At 42.3% G+C, this 9,741-nt stretch overlaps 1 protein-coding gene across 3 annotated transcripts in view; it reads left to right on the top strand.

Moving 5' to 3' along the window:
- Window positions 1-9,741, top strand: part of arhgap5 (Rho GTPase activating protein 5) — a 72,023-nt gene that overhangs the window by 36,077 nt on the left and 26,205 nt on the right. For all 3 annotated transcript variants that reach the window (XM_043697896.1, XM_043697897.1, XM_043697898.1), the window contains one exon: window positions 4,234-4,311. In XM_043697896.1, coding sequence (XP_043553831.1) covers window positions 4,234-4,311 — 78 coding nt within the window. The remainder of the gene's footprint in view (window positions 1-4,233; window positions 4,312-9,741) is intronic.

The raw sequence follows: 9,741 nt of genomic DNA, 5'->3' as shown, positions 1-9,741 counted from the left end.
CCTGTCCGCTCCCACCCTGCCAGTCCCCCAATCCCGTCTGTTCCAACACCGTCCACCCGCACCCTGGTTGCCCCACCGCCCCTCACCTCCGTGCACCCCCACCTACTGACCCCGTCCGACCGACCCTGTCCAAGCTCCCGCCACCGGGGCAGCCAAACTGAACACCAACAGTAAGACTGCTGTTGTATTTGTGGGCTTAGTCTCCAAGTAGAGCGCACACACACACACACACACCTCTTTTTACTGCAAGCTTTTGCCCTTTCCAGGACATTGTTGGAGAGATTATCTGGGAAAGGGAGGTTTAGGGTTCACCCCGATGTAGAACTCCATTGAAAGTGTGGGGGGGGGAGAGAGAGAGGGCGGGAGGTCAGTCATTTAGAGCCAGTGCCTGGGCAGTCCAGAACTGTTCTCAGTACATTTCAGTGAGCTGTATTTTTGTTAATCATTGTACCTGTAAACAAAAGATGCGATCAGGGTTGAAACAGCTCTTTGATGTAATGTTTCTATGTACCCTTGAAATAATCCGAAATTCAGATAATTGATATTCGGATAATGGAGGTTCCTCTGTCTATTGATTAAATCAGTATTCTGTTAAATTATAATATTATAAGCACACTGTTTCAAGATTTAAGTGGCAATAGTCTACCCAGCAATAGAACTGCAGCTTATTGTAAGATTTTCAATGGGTCTCACAAGAGAAGTTGAGGAACTTGAAGGACACATTTTGTTGAAGGGGAGAGAAGTCGACTCCATTTTTAGGATTGTGGAGTTAGCTGTATTGCTGGCAAAGCAGTTAGATTGCTCTGCTGTTAAAATAAACCCAGGAAGAAGTACAAAGAGTTAGTAGGCAGTGTTGGAGTCAGGGCTCAAGTGGGAATATCGCTGGTTCTGCATTCTGGGAAGCTCTGTGTACTTTGGAAGAAGCTTGCAAGTATTAATACTTCAGTGCAACTGAGAGATGGGGGAGGTCAAAAGCAAGAATAGCATAAACAATATTTGTTTGATGTAACTGAATAAGATTGGAGCTTGGAGAAGGAGAGGATTGGTGGGGATCCTGGACAGGTGAATCTGGCTGGCAGTGAAGAGCTGAAGTTATGCTTGAAAATGGGTACTGGAATGCAGTTTTCAGAGTCCTGGGGACATGGGCCCAAAGCTTGAGAGTGACTTGCGAGGACAGAGGTGAGGCAATTTGTAATGGAGTGATTCTTGAGAAGAAATGTTGAAGTCCAGTCAACAGAAGTGAAGAATTGTAGTTCCTTGTGAAATGTAGAGAAGTTTGATTAAAAACGTGTGCCATGGATGTTTTTTTGTGGGGGGAGGGGGAGAGGATCTCCTTTAGAAATTCATGGGCTCTATGTTGATCACATTTACTATTTGACTTGCACTGCAGGTTGCTTGACCATTGTATGTTACCTATGTTTATGATGTATCTCTTATCCAGAATTAACGCAAGTTCTACATGTGGATGTAGATTTGCCCGATGAGCTGGAAGGTTCATTTTCAGACATTTTGTCACCAAACTAGGTAACGTCTTCAGTGAGCCTCCAGACGAAGCACTGCTGGTGTTTCCTGCTTTCTCTTTAAATGTTTGGGTTTCCTCTGGTTGGTGATGTCATTTCCTTTGGTGACATCATTTCCACTTGTGACGTTGTTTCCTGTTCTTTTTCTCAGGATGGTAAATAGGATCCAAGTCAATGTTTTTGTTGATAGAGTTCCAGTTAGAATGCCATGCTTCTAGGAATTCTCGTGCACGTCTCTGTTTGGCTTGTCCCAGTCGAAGTGGTGTCTTTCCTTTTCTGTATTTAAGATACTAGTGAGTGAGGATCATGTCATTTTGTGGCTAGTTGATGTTCATGTATCCTGGTGGCTAATTTTCTGTCTGTCTGCCCAGTGTAGTATTTGTTACAGTTCTTGCATGGTATTTTGTAAATGACATTAGTTTTGCTTGTTGTAAATCCTACATGTCTTGACAAGTAAAGGATTTTTTTTTGTACAAAACTCACCCCCTGTGGCTTTTTCCTCAGTGCGTCATCTGGCTCTCACCTTTTGGTTTATTGTATAAGTAAAAGTTACTGGTCTCTAAGGCCTTAACATAATTTGGTAATCTCATCGAAGTTCAAAAGATAAAGTTGGTGACCTGATCTATGATCATAAATTCATCCAGTTTCCACTTGAACTCATCCAGTCTATTTGCCTCAATCACTTGTCGCAATTTTGACAGTGATCAGTCTTAGTTAATTAACTTTTCTTCTTTTACTGGTAAGACATATTTGCAGTTCCTAATTTTAGATTCCCCCACAACTGGCAACATTTATTGCATATCAGCTCTGTCAATCCTAGCTATAGATTTAAAGATTTAAATTTCTGAATTTTCCATCCTTGAAACAAACATAAATCCATTCAGCTTTTGAGAGCTGAAATCCGTCAATTGTAGTACCATCCTCTTTGTTGTTTTTCCTTCGTGTCTGCATTCTATTTATGGAATACCCTTAAGTGCATTCTAACCAGATTCCTATTCAAATGTAAAGTAAATTTACTACTTGTGAAATCTGTCCCTTTGAAATAATGCCAGAATTTAAATATTTTAATTACTATGTTGAATTGTGAAGATGTTTTTAAAGATTTGCTCATCTATAAATCTCAAAATCTTTGCTCCTTTATATATTCACTTTTTTCTGTTCCTGGGTGTAGATTATGTTTATATTTTCCTGTTCAAATGTGTTATCTCAAATTTGTTAAAAATTATTTGCCACTTTGTTTTATAGTGCTGCTTCTATCATATTGAATTCCTCCTCGCTGGTCGCACTACTAGAAGTTTGATTTTACAACACTTGATATTGAGTTTCTTGTTCCCAATGTAAATTGTTAATATAATGACTGGTAAGCAAATGTTTGTTGAAAGAGGTGAGAGGAAGAAATTTAGTGATGAAATTCTAGACTTGAGGGGGTGGGGGCGCGATGCATTCTTCCAAGTATTGGAGGCTAACCGCATTATTCCTATCTTTTGTATTGGCTGCCATCAGCTAACTTGGCACATGCTGGGGGATACACACTAGTCCTTCACAATCACTGTGGTTCAGCTGTTGCTTGCCTAAATTTATTTGCAGGAAGTGAAGCAGATGAACACTTATTATCCAAAGTAGAGTGGCCAAAATTTAATACTGAATGCAGTAAGCGTGGGAGTGTGCATCTTTACTAGTGACTGTCTCCCCTCCCGTCATCAGGGAGAATGATTTCTGGATTAAGTCCCATTCAGCTATTTAGAATTGACTGGTGAGTTTCTCGGCAAGCTCATCATAGGCCACAGCATCTAGGCCTTAGATGTTGCCTCTGGCAGCACAGGTTTTGGGGGCTTAAGCATTGAGAAGATAAGTGTTTTTTTCTAAGTTTGCAGGGTTAGAATTGGTTGCGAAGGGGGTGGAAAGAAGAATCAGTAGAATTCCCCAGCCTTACCCCACATCTATTCCCCAGATTGACACAAATGGAGCTGTCATGCATTTTCTGACCCCCAAATAAGAAGCTAGGTTACTCAGAACCAGCCTTTTGTTTTTGCTGTCTGGAAAGGCAAGTGATCAGGCAGGTGGGATATTGAAGCCCTTAATTTACTGTTAATTCACCATTTAAGGGCCCTAATTGGTGGAGGGTTGAGAAGGTCATCTATGGGCAGCCTCTTCCAGTGGTTAATTGTGAAGGTGACAAAAAATGGACAAGTATCTCACTGAGGTCAACCTACCCAATTATTTGTCCTTCTGAAAGGACGGGTTATCATCTCCAAGGAGGTGATAATCACGCCCATTGTCCTAGACATTTTCAATCAACCTATTCTAACTTGTCATGACACACTTCTTAAGATGTTCAGATTTGAACATGGATCCCCTGGCCCAGAGGTAGTGACATTATCAATGTGTCATTAGACCCCTTTGTCTGTTGCCTTATTCTTAAGTCTTCAACTGAGTTCATGCTTACAACTGTTGGTCATAATTGACTACGTGACCATCTTTTGCAGTAATGTTTATTTGCAGCACCAGGATTGATGGATCTGGACATATTCCTGGGGATTTCATTACATGGCATGCCTTACTACCATTGCCTCATCCAATTGAAACAGTTTCTCCCGACCTCCCCTTCTGTTTTGAGTAGTTTTTTCATTCAATCTGAAACATTTGACAATAGCTTCATTTTTTTTTCAACTCTTTATTTGTATAAATTGGTAATGAAGTCTTTTGTTTTTAGGTTTAAACACAGAAGGACTGTATCGTGTAAGTGGAAACAGGACTGATCAAGATAACATTCAAAGGCAGTTTGATCAAGGTAACAGTACCAGTGTTTCTAAATAACAAAATGAAGCCTTTTATTCTCACTGTATCATGTATTGACATTGTTTTGTAACTACGTACAGGATTTTAAAAATCAATAGGCTAGACTGTTTTGATGTTCAAATCAAGAACAACCATAAGATATGGCAAAGGGGAAGCCAAATTTATTTTCATTCTGATAAAAACATTTTCATTATTATGTTAATGTAGACCTTTAGCAGTTGTTTTGGAGTATTGTGACTTATTCATTTTTCCCCAGTTTTAACTTTTTATCAATAAAGTATTTCTCAATCAGTCTTATCAAAATTGAGCAGTCTTTCTGATGCCAGAGACAATCCATTGAGAGTCAATAGCATGTAGTTTGAAATGTTGCTGTCTGTCTGGTACCACCTCTGGATATAATTTTGAGGAGTCACTGCAACTGTTTTTTTAATTTGAACAAAGATCATTTAACTTGTATCTTCTGTACTATACTGTAGTTTACTCCCATCCTATATTTTATAGATCAATTTTGAAGTTATCAAGGAAGATAAAATGAGGGAATATAATGTAGTCACTAAGCTAAAATTGATTGAAGAAGCTTCTTTGTTTGCCCATTTGACTAATTCCAAATTACTTACTATTGGACTGGCAAAGATAGAAACCAGATTTTGGGGAGGAAGAGTTTAGCTTTGGAAATGGTCTGTGACATTGGTCCAAACAAATCTATTCAGGAAGAATGTACAGAATATAATTACCAGCATAGATCATTTAGACTAAACAATCTGTTTTTGAAATGTGGATTTTATTTAAAAATAGTGATTCAGGATCATATACCTGTATAATATAGGAAGTGGTGGACCCAATTGTGATACATAGTGACCACTCCTGTCGCAAGTGCTGGTTGCTCGACAGGTTCTGACTCCAGTTGAGAAGCTGGAGTCTAAACTTCGAACATTGTGACCTATCAAGGAGGAGGAGGGTTCCTTGGATGCTTTGTTTTAGGAGGTAGTCACACCCCTTAGATTGAATTCAGTCAGTGGTCAGAGACAGGAGGGTGTAACTACCAGCACAGCAGGTAATGGAATCCAGGTGATATTGCTGGAAGAACCTCAGTCCTTGGGCTTTTCTATCAGGTTTGAGATTCATGCTCCCTGTGTGGACCAGAGTGAATGCTAAAGGGCAAATTGACCATGTCTCCTTGATACAAGGAGACCTTTAAGAGTGAGGGAGGGGTAGAAAGAGCTGTTCCGATAGGACAGGCTCCACCTGAATCATGCTGGGGCCAGAGTCCTGATGAATCGCATTACTAGGGCTTGTGGATCCCCCAGATCGACCCCCCCCCTCACGCTCCCCCCCCAGATCGACCCTCTCTCACTTCGGTTGCATGGAAAATTACGGAAAAATGTCGAGGAGGGTTTGGGGTGGTTATGAAAGTTTCCAGTATAAGTAATAGAACAGTTGAAAAAGGTCAGGAATCTAACCAGCCATAGCAGGTAAGGGGATGACTATGAGAAGAGTGGTGATCACTGCAGGATGTTGTACTTATATACGCACAGTATATGAAACAAAATACAATATTGTAGCGTAGATTGAGGTTGGCAGATGCAATGTTGTGGATATCACAGAGACATAGCCCACAAGAGGATCAGAGCTGGGAGCCAAATATCCAAGGATATGTAGCCTGTCATAAGGACAGGCATATGGGCATAGGAAAAGTGTTGCCTTGTTAGTAAGAAATTAAATTAAGTTGGCAGAAAGAAGTGAATACAGCATTGCAAGATGTAGAATCCATGTGGGTAGAGCTGAGAAATTGCAAAAGAGAAGAGTTTATAAACTGGTCTTTTAGCAGTCGTCAGGATGCAGGCTTAAAATAAATCAGGAGGTACAAAAGGCACGTAAGAAAGGCGCTATTGCAATAATCATGGGGAAATTCAATATGCAGGTGGATTGGGAAAATCAGGTTGATCGTGGATCCCAGGAAAAGAAATTTATGAAATGATTGCAAGATTTATTTTAGACCAGCATGTGATAAAGCTCACGAGGGAAACAAGTATTTATGGATTTAGTGATGTTTAAAAGATACACTTGATTAGGAAACTTAAGGTGAAGGAACACCTTGAGGCAGTGACCACAATGAGAGAGAATTCATCCTGCAGTTTGAGGGGGAGAAGCTGGAATCAGATGTAACAGTCTTACAATTGAGTAAAGGTATGATACAAATGCAAAGACGAGAGGGAGGAGCTGGCCAGAGTTGATTAGAAGGGGAGCCTAGCAGAGAAGACAGTGGTGCAGCAATGGCAGGAGTTTCTGAAAGGAGTTCAGGAGGTGCAGGAGAAATTCATCCCAAGGAAGAGGAAACACTAACTGGTGAAAAAGGCAACTGTGGCTGACAAGGGAAATTAGGGACAGCATGAAAGAAAAAGTATGCAATGTGTTGAAGGTCAGTGGGAAGCCTTTACAAAGTAACAGTGGACAACTAAAAAAGCAATTGGGAGAAGATAATGAAATATGAGGGGAAACTATCTAATAATTTAAAAGACAATTTAAGTGTTTTTTTTAACATATATGAAAGGTGATGGAGAGGCAAGAGTGTTCATTAGACTGCTAGAATAATGGGGAACACAATTAATGGAGGAACTGCATAGGTACTTGCATCAGTTTTCAAGATAGAGGACATCAGTCGCACACCAGAATGTCACGAGAGTCAGGGGGCAGAGGTGAATGTTGTGGCCATGACTAAGGAGGTGCTGAGAAAGCTAAGATTTGAAAATAGATAAATCACCTAGACTGATGGACTACAACCCATGGTTCTGAAGGAGATGATTAAAGAGATTGTGGAGACATAGATGGTGATCTTTCAGGAATTACTCGAGTCAGGGAGGGTCGCAGAGAACAGGAAAATGGCAAATGTGCCATCCCTTTTTAAGATGAGAGGGAGGCCGAAGACACACAATTACAGGTCAGTTAGCCTGACCTTGGTCATTGATAAGATTTTAGAGTCCATTATTAAGGATGAGATTGTGGAGTACTTGAAGTGCATGGTAAAATAGGGCTGGGTCAGCACGGCTTCATCAAGGGAAGTCATGCCTGACCAATCTGTTTGCCTTCTTTGAGGAGGTAGCTACCTAGTTAGACAAAGGAGAGCCAGTGGAAGTGATCTATTTGGATTTCCAGAAAGGCTTTGACTGCTCAAAAAGACAAGAGCCAGAATTGTTAGGAGCAAGGTACCAGCATGGACAGAGGATTGGCAGAAGGCAGAGAGTGGAAATAAAGGCAACTTTTTCAAGATGGCAGCTGGTGACTACTGGAGTTTCACAGAGGTCCATGTTAGGACCGCAACTATTCACGTTATATATTAACAATGTAGAAGAAGGAACTGAGGCTATTGTTGCGAAGTTTGCAAATGACACATAGGTGGAGGAATAAGTAGTGTGGAAGAGGAAGGGAGGCTGTAGGGTTTGGACAAGCTTGGAGAGTGGGCAAAGAAGTGGCAGATGGAATACAATGTGGCAAGTGTTAAGTTATGCACTTTGATAGAAAGAATAAAGGTGAAGACAACTTTCTACACAGGAATGCTTTGGGAATCTAAAGCACAAAGGGACTTGGGAGCAGAATTCTAGTGCAGGATTCTGTTAAGGTTAACATGCACATTCACTTGGCAGTCAGGAAGGCAAAAGCAATATTCGCATTCATTTCCAGAGGTCTAGAATACAAGAAGAGAGGTGCGCTGCTGACATAATGCAAGGCTCTGGTCAGACCGAATTGAAATATTGTAAACAGTTTTGGGTCCCCATATGTAAGGAAGGATGTCCTTGGAGGGAGTCAAGAGGCGGTTTGGAATAGTAATGCTTGGGATGAAGAATTTGTCATATGAGGAATGGTTGAGGACTTTATGTCTGTATTTGGAGTTCAGAAGGATGAAGGGAGGGGATCTGATTGGAATTTGCAGAATACTGAGAGTCCAGAGAGAGTGGACATGGCAAAGATGTTTCCATGAGTAGGAGAGACGAGGACCCAAGGGCCCAGCCTCAGAGTGAAAGGATGTTGACCATTTAGATGGACAATTTCTGCACCAAGGTAGTGGTTGATCAGTGCTACTTGTTGCTGCAGAGGGCTGTGGAGGCCAAATCATTGAGTGTCTTTAAGAAAGAGATCGGTTGTTGATTAGTAAGGAAATCAAGGCTTTTGGGCAGAGGGCAGGAGTTTGGGGTTGAGAAGCGTATGAGTTAGGCCACTTTTAAAATATTGTGCAATTCTGGTCTCCCTCCTATAGGAAGGATGTTGTGAAACTTGAAAGGGTACAGAAAAGATTTGCAAGGATGTTTTCAGGGTTGGAGGATTTAAGCTATAGGGAGAAGCTGAACAGGCTGGGGCTTTTTTCCCTGGAGCATCAGAGGCTGAGGGGTGACCTTGTAGAGGTTTATAAAATCATAAGGGTAAATAGACAAAGTATTTTCCGTGGGATGGGGGAGTCCAGAACTAGAGGGCATAGGTGTAGGGTGAGAGGGGAAAGATTTTAAAGGGACCAAAGGAGCAACTTTTTCATGCCTGCCAGAGGAATTGGTGGAGGTTGGTACAATTCCAACATCGAAAAAACATCTGAGTCGGTATATGAATAGGAAGGGTTTAGAGAGATATATAGGCGAAAGTGAGTACTGTAAGTGCTGGAAATTAGAGTCAAGAGTGTGGTGGCTACAAAAGCACAGCAAGTCAGGGAAAATCCGAGGAGGAGGAAAATCGACGTTTTGGGCAAAAGCCCTTCATCAGGAATGCAGCTGGGAGCCTCGGGGGAGGAGAGATAAATGGGGTGGGGGGGGAGCTGGGGTGGAAGGTAGCTGAGAGTACCTTGGTGGAGTACCTTGATGGAGGTGGGAGTAAAGATGATAGGTTGGAGTGGCGTGGGTAGGTGAGAAGGAAGGTGGACAGGTCATGAAGAAGGTGCTGAGCTGGAAGGTTGGAACTGGGGTAAGGTGGGGGGAGGGGAAATGAGGAAACTGGTGAAATCCACATTAATGCCTTGGGTTTGGAGGGTCCCATGGCAGAAGATGAGGCGTTCTTCCTCCAGGTGTCATGTGGTAAGGAAATGGCGACAGAGAAGGCCCAGGACCTGCATGTCCTCAGCGGAGTGGGATGGGTAGTTGAAGTGTTCGGCCACGAGGTGGTGGGGTTGGTTGGTGCGGGTGTCCCGGAGATGTTTTCTGAAGCACTCTGCGAGTAGGCATCCTGTCTCTCCGATGTAGACGAGCAACGGATACAGTAAATGGCATGTGTGGAAGTGCAGGTGAAACTTTGGATGTGGAAGGCTCCTTTGGGGCCTTGGACGAAGGTGGGGGGGGTAGGTTTTGCAATTCCTGCGGTGGCAGGGGGAGGGTGGGATGTTGGGGGATGTGGACCTGACGAGGTAGTCGCAGAGTGAACGGTCTGTACGGAAAGTGCATGGGAT

This window comes from Chiloscyllium plagiosum, chromosome 10, assembly GCF_004010195.1.
Source record: "Chiloscyllium plagiosum isolate BGI_BamShark_2017 chromosome 10, ASM401019v2, whole genome shotgun sequence".
Taxonomy (NCBI): Eukaryota; Metazoa; Chordata; class Chondrichthyes; order Orectolobiformes; family Hemiscylliidae; genus Chiloscyllium; species Chiloscyllium plagiosum.
This window is presented reverse-complemented; position numbering and strand designations above follow the sequence as displayed.